At 36.5% G+C, this 18,546-nt stretch overlaps 1 protein-coding gene across 3 annotated transcripts in view; it reads right to left on the minus strand.

Annotated features, from left to right (window-relative positions):
• The window catches only part of DISP1 (dispatched RND transporter family member 1), an 84,958-nt gene that overhangs the window by 12,380 nt on the left and 54,032 nt on the right, over positions 1 to 18,546 (minus strand). For all 3 annotated transcript variants that reach the window (XM_065740474.1, XM_065740388.1, XM_065740546.1), the window contains 2 exons: positions 3,553 to 3,582; positions 408 to 531 (listed from right to left, as the gene is read on the minus strand). In XM_065740474.1, the coding sequence (XP_065596546.1) occupies positions 408 to 531; positions 3,553 to 3,582 (154 nt within the window). The remainder of the gene's footprint in view (positions 1 to 407; positions 532 to 3,552; positions 3,583 to 18,546) is intronic.

Below are 18,546 nucleotides of genomic sequence, written 5' to 3' on the forward strand. Positions count from 1 at the left end.
TACATAGCAGTTCTGTTGTAAGTCATGTGAGGTTTGAATAGCAAAATGAAGAAGTAATTGAAACCCATGGCAACGCACTCTATCCAGCAACTGTATCCCTGTATTATCAATGCTGAAACTTATTACTTTCAATTATACTTTCTAGGGGAATTATCAGGCTCCTGAACATCTCATTTCTTTCATAAATCAATTAGACAAAAATTCTTTCTGTAATCTTCCTACTGACTAGAATTCCTCTGAAAACTGACTCCCAGGCAGATTAAAAGTACAGGGAATCTTCTCTGGCACATTAAGACCAGGGGAATGTACCAGCTGCCATACTTTTATCTGCTGTTTACTGCTAATATGGAAAAAATAGTACACCAAAAGTACTTGCTTGACAGTACAAGTGACTAATATTTACTTACCAGCAACGGATCGGAGAAATCTGGGAGATCTGGAACTAATATTCCAACCAGCGCACACACCACTATTAATACAGTGCACATGCCCAGGACCACCACAGGCCAGTCAGCTATCAGAGCAGCATAGCTACAGGGAGAGGAGCACAAAAAACATGATGTTACAGAAATGGAAGTCATGCACAAAAAAAACCCCACTTGCTTTCATATGTCCTCCCTACTGAAACTTCCCACTCACGTATATAAAAGCTTTCCGTTTCAGGCACAGGACAAATGATGGTTTTAATTTAAATTTTCTTTATACTGCTACAGAGGTGATAAATTATGAGCTACTGAAAGACTTCTGTTGTTCAGTACATGTTAGTAATTAAAACTGTTGCAGCAATTGTTCACTTAACATTTTCACATTAAAAATGCAAAGCAAGCATGTGTGAAATGAAACCTTAAAAGTCTGAATACAAATTTTCAAAATGAATATTTCTTCCTTAATCTTATACTTGAATTCTGGCATGAATATTATCTAGAAAACTGATGTTTTATTAAAAATTTCAGGATAGAAAACGTTACAGTTTCTTATTTGAAAGTTCCAGCTTTAAAAAAAAATATCAGAGGAAAGACAGATTTTGAAATAGAACCCAAAAGAAAACATTTCCTTTAAATTCAAAACTGTCACTTAAAAGAAATACTCAAAATTTATATTCTAAATATCCATAAAATCTGTTGCAAATCCAAAAGTGAAAGAGACTTGCAACATGATAATAAGCTAATCACCATTACTTTTTAGTCTTCTAGAATAATGTATAGTCTTAGATTTGTACTTCCAGCGTGTGCTCAACTTCTAGAATGCAAAAAGTTTTACACAAAAATCTTATTTCCATCATTTCTGGAAGATATTTTGATTTTTGTTAAGTTGACAAAAGAGCATCAGGAGAGAAAATGAAACCTAGAAATCTTAATTTCTTAATTTTTTTCCTAAAGTTAACTCATGCAGCTTATGTTCCAAGGGTAATGTTCTCTAATCTGGGGATCAAAGGGCACAGAAAGTCCCACAAAGTTTAAGAGGCATTTAAAAATAATTGTAGGCTATGAATCATTCTGCACTGATTGTCTCTGAACACGCTAAATATTGATCAAGGAGATTTATACACCATTTCCTGCTCAACTTGCCTGCAACGTAACATGAAAGTATGTTTATAGCAGTGCTCTCTCTATACTTATTTCTACTACTTTAACAGATTATGTTTCTTTTTCAGTTTCAGACCAACCCATTACCTAATCACAGTTTTGATTATCTGCTGCATAGAAACTTTCCACCCCATTCCTATGATGGGATGTAATGCCTAGCTCCTTCATCACTCCAGGAACAGCTTCCCCCTTTTCTAACTGTAATACCAACTGCAGAGAGCAAGTTGACTCCCTAGCATGTGGAAGAAGGTAGTTATGGTCAAGGAGTCCAAACACAGCTTTAAGGGGAAAAGAAGTCCAAAGTACAGAGTGTATTCCAATAACCCACTAGGGAGATGTGGAATAATTCTACTCTCACACAAGAGGTTAATTAGCAAAAGCTTCAAAAGCAGTCTGAAGCATTAGTTTTTATTAAGGTGAATCACAAAGGGGCAGCTTGCCAAATGAGCAATTGTACAAAACAGAAGTAAAGGGAAGTAAATGACCTAATAGAATTTTTCTATTTATGGGCTTTAATGTTTTCATAAACACCAAGTGCTACACTGACTAGCTATTACAGATATTTGCTCTGAAGTCATAAAATTATACCTAATTTATTTTCCTATTCATCACTAGTACCAGGTTTAGCCCTACAGCATCTTGTCTCTATGCTTCAACTCTCAACAGAGCAGCTCTTAAATTGCTCAAATCCTTCAGTCACAAGCTGCACCCTAGATGAATTGTTCAGAAAGTTAACAAACCACACTCAGAAGACTGTGTTTGTTCACATTTGCACAACCAGCCTGTTTCTCACAGCAGGTGCCAACATTCAGGTAAGCAATGCTGACCTGAACTAGAACACAAAAGCTCTAACCATGCTACATTTTGGTTTTATTTGTCTGAATGTCACTTGCTACTACAGAGTGCTCGGAGTCTAACCAAGTTCCCTACAGGCAGTCCGGTCAGCTCTCTCAAAGTGGTTACACAGATGGCAGCTATTTTATTTTCGACTCATTAAAAAACCCAGAAAATTAGTCTAATTACATTTTCTCTGTAAAAAGTAAGCCACTGTCCTAACTTAGATTCTATGTCTGATAATTTCTGAGCCTGAGAAATTAAAGCCATTCCTCAGTAAGGCACCATTCACATTCAGAAAGTGCTAAGCATGTACATTAGTATAAGGGTAACACCCCATATTTTCTCATGCCTCATTAAAACTGTAAGTGTGCAATAAGCTGGGCATATGGCTAAATTTCCACACCATCTTTTTTTTCCCCCTCCAACTATTCAAGCACTACATGATGAATTTTTGGTGTTTCAGACACTAACTAAAATCTCTTATTTATGTCATTTCACCCACTGCTGTCAGCATAGTTGTTAGAATGGTAACACTGCCATTATTGGTTTGGGTTTTTTTCTCCTATGATTTAAACAATTAAAATGTTTAGGAGATGCAATAAGGAATTCAATCTATGCCAATTTCACCGTCTTGGCACCAATTAAGGACTCATCTCAAGCAGGCAGCTTCTTAAAAAGGAGAAAGAGAAAAGACAGCATCCTGCTTTTCCTTCCATTTTAAGCTAAGGCATAAAGCCTGGCTGGTGACAACATTTCAGTTCAGCACCTATATGTGGATATGCTCAGTTTAACCACTGCCCCAGTCTCACACAGAGAAACAGAAATACACCATATACAGATTCAGCATAGTAAAGAAGTCACTATAAGCAATGGAATCCATAGATGCTCAAGAAGGGACGTTAAGGAGCATGACTGACTAATCCTTTCAGTGGTTATTTAGGAATCTACTGAAGATGAATTCTTCTAAAAATTTACAAAGTTTTTCTAAAAAAAATCTTTTTTGATTGCCTACTTTTTTTCTTGAATGTCCCCTATTCTTACACATCATCTGGCGAATAACTGCTCTGCCATCACTTTATGCCTTCATGATTCTGTAAATGTCTCATGTGACAGTATTATTATACCTTACCTTTTTGGTAACTTGAATGGTCTGGCTGGCCTGGAAAAGGGAGGAATAAAAGAGTAAGTGAAAATACATGAAATATATGTGCAAGTGCCATTTTTTTTTAATACTTCCCATACTAAGATAAGCAACTAAATCATAAAAATCAGCCATTTTAGAATCTCATTTTTTTTTTAAAGTCACACAATCACACTTTATTAAGTCTTTGCAAACATATAATTCAGGGAATAATTATAGCTACAAAGACAGCTGGGTTTTTGAAAGTAAAATTTCATGCAGCTCATTTCTTTGATTACTGTTTAAGTGCCTGTTCCAGTTTTCAACAAAAGAGTTAATAAACAAGATAAAAATTCAGTACCATTAAAAATCACGACAAAGTATGCATGTTATGGTAAACAACAACCAGAACACCATGTTCTGAAACTGCAATTCATGAAACCTCTTGGTTGTCCCTTGTAATTCCATTACAAAAAATAATTTTGGATATAGCTCTTCTCTTGTCGCAAGTATCTATATAAAATAACCTTTCTAAGCAATTTTCTGTTACTTATTAAAAATCTAATAAAAACAGTTTTATGAGGAGATAGCAAGCCCAAACTCAAGTTACTCATACCTGCAACTATTTAGCAAGCACTTTATTTTGTTATCTATTGATCAGCAAATCCCATATGCATTTCACTTTAAATAATTCCCATGAATAATCTGCAAGTCCTTCCAAGAACTTCCAGTTCATGAACATAACATACAATCAGTATGCACAACATCTAACCATACTTTAGCTTTGGTTAAGTTATGAATTTGTTTTACCACCAAGGGTGTATTTAATACTACTCCTTTGGAAAGCAGATAAAACAATGAACTAAGAAACAGTTGCTTACATAAAATAGGTCACTCACTACATCTGCACTGAGGTTTCCAAATAAAGTATTTGTATACTTTCAGACCACTGGATTAACAGCTCAAACTTTAGACCCTTTGTGGGTTGTCGTGAAAGTTTGTAGCCAAAGAGAATGTGCTTGAGAATGAGATGCACTGTCATTCAAAAAGTAAGATTCACCACACAGGGTTGAAAATTGTTCCCCAAGTGAACAACCATTCTGGCATAACCACCTCAAAGCAGCTACAATCACTCCCGTACAAAATGACAGTACTGCTCAGACTACATCTAATTCATATAAAACTGAGCCACAAAGGCAAAGTCTATTACAGCAAACAAGAAATGTAATCTAAGTAAAACAGCTCCTAACACAGCAACAGGCAGTCTAATTCAGATGCATGTTCAAAGTGTTGTCAAATAACATGACAGCAAAAGAAATGATGAAAATACAATTGACTAAGTAATATAAACACTATCATTTTTCTTATTTCCTTCTTCAGTGGAAAGGATGGATGAAAAAAGTCCTCTTTTACTCATGCATTGCATGTCTCAAGCAATATAGCACAAATGGAATGGTGATGGAACATTTCATTAAGAAATACAAAGTCTCTATACAATTTCCTCAAGAAATAAAGATGTTTTAACTGTGATATTCTTATCACATAAGAATTGCATAAAAAGATATTTTTCCACTGCAGTGTGGAAATGCTCCAACCCACCGAAGCATTGTAGCAGCTAATGGGCTCAAGAATGGAGTTGGCAGAGTAGCACAAATCATTCCTATCAGCCCTGAGGAGGCTGGAGAAGGGGAGGAGATCCCCCAGTCAACAGCTGCAGTAACTGAGGAAAGGTACAGACAAGAGATTTTCTGTTAAATTTAGCCCCAGAAATGAAGGTTAAATTTATGAAATGTCACCAACTTTTAGTTTGTAGTCCAACAGGCACAAATCTGAGTTCCAGAGATACTGAACACACTCATTTTCCCACTAATACCCAAAGTTTCCTGGTACTTCTGGTGCTAAGGGAAAAAGAATATACCTGTCAGCTATTATAGATACCCAAATAAACTGATTTCTGAAATTATTTCTTCAGCAGTAAATTGCCTGAGGCTGGAAAGAAACCATGTGGCATGCTCAAGAGGCTTCTTGTCATCCCACCTACAGCCCCAGCCACAAAACCACCTTCACACTGGCTAGCATGAACGATGAGGAACTAGGCACTGGGGTTGGAAACTACTGAACTCAAATCTGAAGGGAGTTTTTTATATGAAGATAAATACTTGCACAAGGAGGTCTTTCATAGACCAGTTCAGCACCAAGGAAGGGCAATAACCAAATCCATGCTTCCATGCCTGTATAGAATGGGACAAAGCTTGAGTCAGAGAACAGGCTTTTGTAATTGCAGTTAATACAGGGATTCAAAGATTTATTTCTAGCTTTTATTTTTAAAGATTTGCATTTCCAAATATGCTGTTACTTGTGAAAGTCAGTGCCTTTTTCAGCTGTGCCATAATTGGACCTCACTATAAGCAACACCACTATACAGTAATACTGCTCTGGGAACAATGCACCCACCTTCCCGATGCATCTTCTTGAGTATTGCCTTTTTCCACAGCTCCCCCAGCCCTTTCTGCATACAAAATCTTAGTAAAAGTACACGTCTTAAATCTCTCCTCATCAAAATATCCCCTGTATTTCAGTTATGTCATGGTAATAATGATATGGCAAGATAGAATTTATTCTCAAGAGAATTTAGAAGTTTAATATTTGTTTGAGATTAAACTTACCAAATTAACTTTGGCTAATTTGATTTACATAAAAAGAATACAAATACCAATGCAATAGTTTCAGACCCTCCTTCCTTCCCATCAAAACCAAATTACATTTCCCTCTGTTTCCTCCACCTGCAAAATATATTCAGTACTGAACAAATGATGATGATGAAGTTCTTCAAAGTTAGGGAGGGTTAAAGGTCACACCTGCTATCATACTGTTTTGTTTCAAAAAGCATGCATTAAAGAAACCTGTGTACACCAGGGTGAATTCCAGCAGTGTAACCAATCCCTTGCAGCTGTTGTGATGACTCTATTATATCAGGCAATAGGAAAAGTTATCCCTGTAAACTATGCACAAAAATTCTTTAGTTATGCTCTAAAATACAGAAATGCATGGTAAAAACAGATCTTTCCCACTTAATTAATGCTGCTGTGTCTAATTTTTGGGGCATTATACTCCCATTTAGTCTGTTTAAATAACACCACTAAGCTCTGAAAAAAAAAAGTCTAGACAGAAAAAAATAAGCAGTTTTCATGAGAAAGAAATGGTGAATTCCATAATTGTGCTGGGACAAAAGCCAAACTGATGTGTGTATTCAATTACCCTTGTACTTAGTTCTCAGAGATTTGATAGTGGAAAGTGACAAACGTATTTGTTTATGATAGGACCAGCAACAAAAAGGTATTACATAAATTACAGTCACATTAAAATCCAGTGTGTACTATGTTGAGAGGGAAGAAAAGTAAAGGTTATAGCCTACTACCATTTACTACAAGCCTTGGCCCTATTCAATGGATGCTTTGCTTCAAGCTGTCCTTCTCTCATGGCTAGTTTAAACTGAACATCACACAATTGGGAACTACAACATGAGAAGATAAACAGATTGGTATGTTTCTCAACATGAAATTTGTCTGACTGACTAGCACCCTTCTGTGCAAAATGCTGAAAAGAAAGAGTGCTGGTTTTGAAAAGCAGTGCTATAGGAACAGACAGCTTATGGCAGGTGATGACAAGTAACAGGAGGGAGGACTAGGGCATCAGTTTGGACTGGAGGAGTACAACACTACTATTCACACATTCATTCTAAACAAGCACTCACTCAGCACTTCTATGAGTATTTTGAGCAGCATGAAAATAGAAAACATTCATGTCTTTGTATATGTATCCGCTTGAAGTGGGAAAATGACAAATACATAAAAAAGAGACTGTTTTACATCTTGTTCAACCTGTGAGAGAGCACTACAAGTACTCTAGCTTCCCGAGGCAGAGCACATTGTGTCACATCCTGCCTTCTGGTTCTCAGAATGGCCAAAGTCCCTTTTCAACCACAGCACTGAATGAGTTTTCTCGTGCAAGTTAGTAGGTTGGCATGGCTGTAACAGGAGAGTTGGGTCCTCATTTCAAGAACCACTGCAAAAAGGTAAGCTTTTGGAAATTTTAAGTACCATTAAATCTAGTTCTACAGCCTTTACATTAGTTGGACATTACATGCCACAAAGCAATGTTTCATAAGCATATTCCCCAGCATGAAACTGTTTCAAATGAATTTAACACTTAATAATAAAATTATGGATGGTTTATTGTTTATGCAGTGCATTTGTTTGGCTTATCTACTGCATTTCACGGGAATACAAACCGGAATGTATCAGATGACAATAAAAGTAACTACATATTCCAAGACATCCTTTTGCAATTTTTCTTCACAAATTTGATTGCAAAAAAGCTATCAACTGAAGTAACCACTTTCACCTCATGCTACAAACAATCAATTGTAGCTGCTTCATGAGGAGATGGGAGAAGAGCTGCAGAAAGGGGCTATCGCATAGAAAATGTGTTGAAAATAGTGCTTTGATGCATACTTAGAAGAGCATTTTCTACCTAATGTGGAGCAACCAGCATTTATAAAATGTGTCGGGGAATACTGTAAATTAAAAGGTTGAAAAAATACTAATATGACTTTTGAATATAAACGTTCCTGTCTACTTGTTTATGTCAGCCATTTTACTAAGTCAGTTAAAGAGAGTTGATACATTTCAAAACACGCTTCTGTACTAAGTTGGCCAAACAACGTCTTCTTAAAATACCTTAAATCCCTATCACAACTCTAGATAGTGCCCTGGCCAAATATTTGGACTCCAAGTTATTTCATGACACTTAGATGCAATTAATTTCTATTACACACTGCACAGATGTGGAAACTGAAGCTCAGATGTAGTAGGGCTTTTCTCCTTTGTTCCTTGGAGTAATAACAAAGAAGGTAGGCTTTGAGCTGAAAACCTCACCATGGGGCTACCACTCCAGACACAGGGCAGCACAGAGGCACTGACTGGGATTGCTGTTCCCTATTCTGTGGTGTTAGGCAAGAACTGAAAGCACCAGAGACTAACCTGAAAGTGCCTGGGCAGATGTTTCTTCTGTAAGAAAAGGAGAACTTCCAGCCCTGGCCAAAAGGTGACATTACACAGAACCAGAGACTGGCAGAGGCTGGCAGGGACCTTTGGGTCCATCAGATCCCTCCTCAAGCAGGGACATTCAGTGCAGGCTGCCCAGGCCCACATACAGTCCCCAAGGAGGAGACTCCATAGCCTCTCTGGGCAACCTGTGCCAACACTCCGCAGCACAGAACCACTGACTGATGTTCAGACAGCTCCAGCTGGAACCAGCAATACCTGAGGATGTACTGCTCTTCTTCGTGCCATTGCCCGCCAAGAAGTTTATTGCACATTCTCAGATAAATGGAGGATAAGCATCTCAAATAGACATACACCAGGCTTTGCAACTTCACTGCAAAAACTGCTCTCAGATGTCAAAGTAATGACTGCTGGTAAATTCAGTAAATCCAGCTGGAATCCACGCTCAGCTGCATTTCAGTATGAACAGCCACAGTGGACTGTAATTTGAGGGCTCAAACATATGTCCAAGTGTAGAACAGAAAAAAAAAACACAGCACATTTGTAAAATAGTGTGCTCTGCAGGACATATACCTTCTTTTTGAAGCACCTTGTATACCACAGGTGTCTAAAGATAGTGGTAAAAAAAATAATCATTAAAAGATAATAACATAGAAACTAATTTTGCTGTCTTGCATTTAATGATGAGACAAGAATGCTAAACTAACAATAAATAGCTGTACTTACTGCAAAAAATATCAACATAAAGCCTCCTCTGTCCAAGGATTATGAGGTTTAACCTCAAAGCTTTTTGCCATGCCAGAGGGAAGCTATTCTCTTTGTTGATAGACCTGGCTGTAAGAAGTGATAAAACATAGCTTTTTGCCATTATTACACTGAAGGATAACCTAAATCCCTGCAGGATAGAATGAGATATGCACCTTACTCCACACCTTCCATTAAAACATACAATGCAAAATAAATCCCTGCAGAGAAAGAAAATCCTAATGTTTTCAGAATGTTATTGACCCACGGGAATAATTCTAATTGCTCTAAAATATCAAGCTAGATTTTGACACTCTGTCAGATATAACACTTTTCCTGTGTTATCATTTTAACACTCAAGCAACAAATAAAGCTATCATATTTCCTTATTCTTGCTCACAAGAGATGTCCAGAACAACACAAAAAGCTTTATTTATTCCTCCTCTCTAGAATGTCAGGGAGACAGTCTGAAAATAACTATTTCATCCCATCAAAAAGTGTGAAATCTCAGTGTTGCAACTTCACTTAACCTTATATTTATGAATTATCTTTGCTAAGACTATTCTTAGACACAATTTTAAGCAAAATGGAAGACCCTGGAGCAGAGACCAAAAATCAATAGCCTGCCAATTCACATTTTTATAGCAGAGATACCAACTTCTGTTAAGGTTCTTGTCTCTTCCTGTATTCTTCCCTACCTTCTCAGTTCCAAATAAAGATTTGTTTTGTTTACAGGAAGTATGAACAAATAATGCTGTCTTTCTCAAAGGAAAAATATAGTAAGGAAGGCATTACTGCTAATAAAATCATTTCCATGTGATGCTTAAATTGAGGAATCTTGAGTTAAATATAGCCTAAAACTGTATGCTCTGTTGGCTTATAGCATGCACACCGGGTAAAGAAAGACTTCTTTAAAATCAGTGACAAAACCTATTTAACTACAATAGGGCCTTGGTACCTCTTTCTGCTCTGAAATTAATATTAAATATTGAAAATAAATATTAACCTACTTATGAAAAAGTGAAAGGTGGTTTTGGCACCTCTCAGTCAAAAACTTCCATCTTACAGCAACATACGATAGATTAACTGAGCAGGAAAATATGCTTCAATCGTCAGGACAACATATATGGGGAAAGGTCTATGTATCCTATATATATATGTATTTTAATTTGAAAGTTATTCCAATAAGATTCATGTCCCAGTTTGATTATATATATGCTAAAAATAAAATATCTATAAAATTAACATATAGATAACTTAAATGACTTAATACAGATGAAATGCTCCTACAAAATGCTTCCAAGGTCTTGGGTTCTCAGCATTTTTTTTCCTTTTCTTTCCTGTTTGATATGAACTGAAGACACTGCAGGAGCCTGTGCTTGCTGAAAGTCTACAGAACTTCATTTTTGCTGACTTCTGATGTCTTCTCCCTTTCACCTTCAAGAACTGACTAAATATTATCAACTGCTAAGAAAGGTTGCTCTGTTCCTTAATAGAGTTGAGCCTGTTCACTTGTCTTGAACAGGAAGTAAACACCTTCCCTGTAGGAAAACCCAGCAGTGTATATGAGGGACCTATGTCGTATACACCCTACAATTATTTTTCTTAGACTCTCCCTCAAAAATTCTTCTCCAATGATTGAAGTCACTTTTATACACAGTTCTCAGAATACAAATTAAAAAAATTGCCATCAAGCATGCTTAAAAAGGACTGCCTCAGTTCTAAATGGCAAAGGTTATACATTATTTCAAGTATATTCTTCTGCAAAAGTTTTATGTGAAGCAATATATATATATATATATATATATATATATATATATGTATTCTTTTAATTTCTGAAGCACTAAAGGTAGGGCCACATCTACCACCACTTGGCAAGTTGAACAAAAGTTCTGAACTATTCAAGACAATAAAAAAGGCTTAGGAAAATACCACCATGAATCATTACTTGAAAACAAGCCAGCAGCTAATTTGAAGCAGGCTAATATTATTGCAAGATCCTTCACAAGTCAAAAACCGTTACGCTTTTTTCTTTTCTGTATAATTACAGTGAAATTAATATATATGTTCTGGGATTTAAATGATGATTAGAGTAGTTTTCAGCAGCTTTACTGGCAAAAAGTTCCTTTCTTAGAAATCTTTTATTTCAAAGCTGTTTTTTTTACACTCCCCAGTTGAATGGAGGAATGCAAGGTCATGGTCACATCTTGTATTTCTCTGACAGACAGGAAATTAACACGACCCAACAAAACACAACATACAGAGTGCAAAAAGCTCCATCAGATGATACCAAGGAGAATGAGAGACATACACAAGAGCATCTATTTTTGTAAAGGTATTTCCCCACGAAGGCTGTAACCCATGTTCTTACAGGCATTAATGACGGACACTAGGTGCACGTAAGTCGGACTTGGGAACAGGGGGACATCTAGTGTAATATACGTGGGTTCAACAGGCACGGGCTTTGCTCTTCCTTCCCGGACAGATGGAAGAATTTGTGGCTGCAAGTCACCAGAGGGACCACTCTTGCTCTAAGCTTAGAAGACCTCCTCTGAACACAGAGCTTTTTTCCAGACAGAATACATTCCCCTCCAGTTTCTTCCAAAATATTAGACTGACTACTGAGACAAATGCTAATTTTAATCTCTCCACACATTTAACTACTTACAGTAAATGAAAACACCATTAATTAATTCTGTTTTAAATTCAGCAAAGTATTTCACTTCAAACAAACATTTTTGTGTTACAATGCTGTTCCAATGTTTGTAAACTTAGTCACTTAGAATGACATAATTTTTAAATTATATAAAGTAAATGTATGTTCAATGCAAACAAGAGATTAAAAAGGATTTGCTATCCAACTATGAAAAAAGGCTCTTTAGGATATGGTAACTTCACTGAAAAATTGAGCATACATTACGTGGCATCACCTTCTGCTTTTCCTGAGATTAAATCTGTTTTGCTTACTCAGTGGAAAGTAAGCAAAAAAAGAAACATTTACAGTACATTTCAATGGTTTCAGTATTGTAGCTAAGGTGCCAAAAAAGTACTGCAAGATAAATCAGGACTGTAATACAAATTAAATATAATCAAAACCATTCAGGAATAAGTTAGCAAAAGTTCATCCACTTGACTAAATGGAACTTTTCCTGTTCTAGTAAAATTAACTATTTTTATTATCTATTTTTAGAAAAACTTCATTTCCAAAGTTAAGGGGTCAGGGCTTCTGAAGTATGATCACTACTAATAGCTTAGAGTTTCTACCTGCAGCCCCATCTCCCTGTACTGATCAATCAGTGGTACTATACGATTAGTATTTTGTAGTAACAGTTAAGGCTTTAAGACATTTGCTCATTCAGTAGACACCCTGATACCATGGGCAAAAACCTCAGAGCAAACTCAGAGTAAAAACTGAAGTGAAACTGCTCAGACACATGTGCATTATCTTTCTCATGTGCACTTCTCTTATGCATATGTTTTTCCTGAGGGGGTTGTTTTTTTGTTGGGTACTTTTTTGGTGTTGTTTTCACTGTTCAAGCACAACTAACTATTTAAAGGACAACCACTGATCATTACATACTAGGAGTTGAAGAACACATTGAAATATCGTCAGAGGGAAAGGACAAGTGATTCTGGAACAAGCCACAGCCAATTTTAGAACCTTACACATAGCTTCCTAAAGTCATTTACCCTCCTGCAGCACACTCTTTTGCCACTCAGGAAAGCTGAAAATTTCCAAGAGACAAGAATATTCAAATCTTCCAAATCTCATATCTGAAAATCAAGTATCTGGTTATGATTAGTGTAGACTTTTGCTCTTCATTGACCAGCATTATCTTGTTTCCCATTTGCAACGTACTGCAACCTTCTATTAGGTTAAAGGTACATGAGAACAGCAACATACAGGGAAAGCCTTGGAACAAACTGTTATTATTTTAGCAGTACAAATGCTCTAATGTTGTTTTAACACACAGACTACATCTTTTCAAGAACGAACACAGCTGATGCTATTTTTCCTGGTCCATTTAATACAAAAGGAGCCCTCTTTTTCTTTTTTATTACTTTTTTCTCATTATCAGCTAATTATATCTTCCAAAGATTACAGTCCACAAGCCTAGCAGACTGCTACTCAAGTCCCAGCTACTCTGTTGTTCAAGGCAAGGCGAGGGATTCAGGGCACGGGAAATTCATTTTTCAAGCACACAGAAACCTGGAGTCTGTAAGAGGCTGAGATGAGGGACCCAGCACCTCCCAGCTGCTCCTCAGCAGAGCACCAACCTGGCATGTCTTTTTTGTTATCATGTTAATGTTTGATTCAAAGCAGCATTTGCTCTAGACAAACACTGATGCTTAGTTAGTACAGTTAAAACCTACAAGAATCCCTTGGACTGCCTAATGAAGTAGTTGTGATGTTTTGCTTTTAAGAGCACTTGATTATTTTTTTTCCCTACGCGTGTTATTTTTAATTCGTTTGACCAGTAAATTATAAATGACATTTTTATTCAGATTCTGGTCTTTGCATGTCATTCTTTGCTTTCAGCTCTGTGCAGGACTAACAAAGCACAACATGATGTTTGCATAGCTGACAAAGAACAATAATTAGCACTGGAACAGTAAACGGATTAACAAAACTAGAATAAAACTCAACTTATTAGTGAGCAAAATAACTTAAGATTAAGTAAAACTGAAAAAAAAATCATAAAATGGAAAAAACACAACTCAGATAACTGAGTACCATGAAAACAAAATCCAGAGAAAGAAAAAGAAACCATTTGCTCAGTCTGAGGGAGAGTTCTTCCTGTACACTTGCACAACAGATTATCTGCATTTGGTCTCAGATTTGGCAAAAAAAGCAACCATGAAATTGCTATACATTCCTTGTGCATTCATCATTTATATTAAAATCCTAGTATGCCAATGTACTGCTAATACTGTGGCATGAATGGGAGCACCTGATTAGTGGTTCCCATTTGCCTCCAGCCTCTCCATTCTTGGAAATCATGGGAAGGCAAGAATTCCTATTCTAGCATGAAATAAATGACCTGAACAAGATTAGAGTCAGAATTTGCACTGTTTCCATATAAATGACCACCATGCAGCAACTCATGTTCTACAACATGGGTATTTGCAACATGTGAAACACTGAATGAAGTAACAGCAGCAAGTTCTGCCTTTAAGCTGAAGGTTCAGAAACAAACTTCAAAAATCTAATCTAAAGAATTTATTTTTTTTCTTTAAGATTTGTATTTTTAATCTTAGTGTGGGAAGGGAATTAAGTTTTTAATTGATCTAAACACAACATTCGCATTATACAAAAGACATTAATGCATATTTCATATAAAAAGTGAAAAGAAAAGCATCCTCTAATGAGCTTAATGTAGCAGAAGCTAACAAATTTCAAAACTGGAAAGTAGATAGGTGGAAAATAATTTGTTTAAAATCTCTATGTTGTTCTTACGAGCAGTTCATGTTGCTGACTTAAGAAACCATCTTCAGAACTATTTATTCGCACATATATGTATAATCAGCTCTGGAAGTCAGGTCGAATGTACCAGATAACAATTATCCTGTTCCTGGAATCAAGCAGGGAGCTGTTTCATAACAAAGTCTTGCTATTAAGATTGGTATTTGGCAAACATTCCACTGCTTTTTGAAAAAAACAAGAGCTTTTCATTTCTTTTTGGTTCTAATATTTGTGCCAAGTCACTAGAAACAGAATACAAAATGGGTAAGAGGAGGCTATAATGCTGTATCTTCACAGCCTTTGCATTTTCACAAAATTCCCTTTTCAAGTATCAAAATAAAAGTACTGAAGTACAGCTATAATGCTGTTTGAACAGTTTGTGGAACACAACTCTGTGAGATACAGCAGAACCATAACGTGAATCTATAACACAAAACTGCCCTGGCAGTTTCCTTATCACCACTTTTGGCAGCTCCCTGACCTCTCCTTCTCTGCCTTCTGTCTCTGAATCCACAGATAGAAATGTTCTATTTTGTATCACAAAAGATTTATTCCCAAAGAGGTGGCATCAAGATTAGTAAGGATACAGGATTCACATTTTTAACTTGACTTTTCCAACTAAAAAGTTGACACATAAATGGGAGAGAAGCAATTTAACTGAGACCAGATACAGAAGCCGTACGCATTGTTAACACAAGCTTTCCACAAATCTAAGACTGAACCCTTTTTGCACATTCTTTCTCTTCTGACCCTCTTGACATGCCTGCATTAACGTATAAAGATTTTGAAAAATACCAGGAATGTTTTTTAAGAGTTTTCCGATGTTATATTTCTTTACCGCAGTGTTTAGCTCTGGTGGAACATGCAATCGAGCACTGTTTATTTTATTTTGCTTTCATCCCACTAAACATGCTGCCGGGCTGCATGTTTTTACCCTTCCCTAGTGACTCCTAACTTGGTCCTTCCAGTTGTCAAGCATCAGTCTTCATCATTTCTTAACAACAGATTAACGGCCTTGCTTGGGTCCTCTACTTCACTTCTACAGTCTGTCCAGTGAAGGATGCTGATGATTACAGAAGCAGATGGTGGCAAAGGAAGGGCAATAACCACCCACCTTACAGGGGTTCCAAGCCCCACACATTTCCTGACACATAAACGTTTTTTAGACACAGAGAGTTACTCCAATATAAGCTTTTCTAGAGGATTTTCCACCCTGTCCCTTTGTAGTACCTATACAGAAGAACTGATCGCACTGTTCATATTGGTAAGTTTAGAAGCTGTCAGAAAGCAAAGTAAGTTCCCTGCACGGTTACATTCTGATGTGGACAGACAGTCGAAATTTTACACTAACTGTCTGTGCAGTCAAGATACCCTGTCCACTAGAAAAGAGGGATGAACATGTTTGAATGAACTACATCTTAAATGTGTGCACAAAATACCACAAAAAACTTTGCTCAATATGCTTCAATTTCAGAAAAGTGTCTAAAAATTAGAATCACTATGAACAAAAGTCAACTTGCTTTATCAACTTTCATAATAATTTTTTTTTTTGCCACCATCACATTGTACGCCACCACATCAACAAAACATTTTTAGAGGTAAGAAGCCTTTTTACACCCATCCAAAAAAAAATAACAGTTCCTTATACATTTAACTTACTGTATATAGATGCCATTTCCATGAAATTTTGTTTATGAACTTCAAAGCTGAACACTAAAAAATTCCAGATCCAACCAGCTTTAAGAGGATAGGACAAGTGTGGAGTTATTTCAATGTCTTCTTTATGCACTCCAATCCACAATGATATACCAGACCCACATTCCTTTAAAGTTAGGTCACCGCCAAATGTTAAGCCTTGGGCTTAAAAACCTGACAAAACCTGTCGTGCTGAAACAATTGGTTACCTGCCCAGAGCTGTAAGCATAAGCAAAAATTTGCAAAAAAAAAGTTTGCAAAAATTGTTCACCCTCCTCTATTGAATCATTCCCCCCACCAAAAAGCCTAGCAATATTCAAATGTGTATTTTTAAATACAAAGGACCTAAACCAAAGCTAGTTTCACTACATGTTGAATTTAATTAATGTAACATAGGAGAACCTGCATTTTAAGCAACCCTGTTAAAACACGCACATTTTATAAAACTGGATGATTTCCAATCAGCCTTGTAAGAAAAATACCTGGAAAGGAAGCTGTTCTTCAGATTTTAGGCTCAAATTATAGTAACATTTGAGAGTGGAACAACAGTCATTTAAAAATATCTCATGTACAGTGTTACTAATCTCTTTAGCACTGCAAAGTAACTACTAATAAACCATATTGCCTCTTCTTGTGTGTATATCCATCCTTTTGCTATGCTATATCCAATTGCATCATGTTTTTAACTCCCACCAACATGTCTTCGTTGACAATGGTCTCACAGTATGCTAAACTGAATTCACAGTGAGGATACAACCTTTAGACACACCTTGTAGATTACTCAGAGAGGGAAGTGTTTGTTTCCATGCCAATAACACCAGCTTCTCCAGCATGGCAAGGGACCAGAGTCCTTTTTACCATATTTTGAGCTAAAACAAATGACAGCAACTAGAGGCTAGGTGGTTTTTACCAGATGGATGAAAATATTTAATTTGCATACTGCACTCAATAAGAAAACTCAGTTGCGTTAACTAGAAGGAATTCTGGAAAAGAAACAGTGAACTTTTGATAGGGATACGTAGAGCATGCTAAAAAAGACAGATGACTTAAAGGTCAGATTCTATCCTTATTTTGACTGCTAACATTAAGACAAGCATTCATAAAATTATTTATAATTTATGTACTAATATCCGTCACAGTGAGGAAGTACAAGATTAAAAAAAGCATCTTGGCTCAAGATCCTAATCAGAGTAGTTCAAACAACAAAGAAAAACCAATACATGGTATTTCTGAAATAGTCTGGGAATCATTACTTATCTAAAAGAAGAACTTTTCAGTGCTCTTACCCAGAGGAAAAACAGAAACCCAGATTATGCACCAAATCTCATTCCCCTCCTCAGTCTATGGGATACAGATGAAATTTAACAGTCCTGGCTCCATAGCAAGAAAAATGGCAAAATGAGTGCACCCATTTTGACAGTGAAAAGTACACCTGACCTATTCAGTAACTGTTCAATCTCCTACATTCCTCTGCATACAGCACTACATAAAAGTTTTCATCTCTTCTTAACAATTGAACAGCTATGGGGTAGAAAAAAACAAGTCTGACTGTAGGCTGTTTGAACAATTAAGATTTTTCCATTTTTAAGAGCAATAACTGGCAGGGGAAAGCTGATTTGCACTTTATATTATCCTTATTTTCATCTACTTTCACCTTGAGGGAAAAAAAGTTTATTCACTTTGACATTTTCCACATTGGATATTTCTCCCGGTCCAATATTCTCAGAAGTTTAAAATTAGTTCATTTCAATGAGACAAAATACATACAACTGTCTGAGAATAACTTGTAGCTCCAAAATTTAGAGCAAGGATGCAGATGTTGACAACAGGGAGACAAGGAGACATTTACTACCCCAGTGAAAAACCATCCAGTCTGGCTCAAGTGCAAATCAGAAAAAACAAACCTTGTGTAAAAGCTTAGAAGTGTCTTATGGCAATGGGGAATTCAATTTTTTAGAAATTGATGGCAATCTCGACTGCCAGAACCAGTAAGCTGCAGTAGAATTTCCTTGTGATTGTTGCTTCCTGTAGCAT

Source organism: Cyrtonyx montezumae, unplaced genomic scaffold (assembly GCF_038088225.1).
Source record: "Cyrtonyx montezumae isolate F1298 unplaced genomic scaffold, pur_monq_1.0 scaffold_0, whole genome shotgun sequence".
In the NCBI taxonomy this organism is placed as follows: Eukaryota; Metazoa; Chordata; class Aves; order Galliformes; family Odontophoridae; genus Cyrtonyx; species Cyrtonyx montezumae.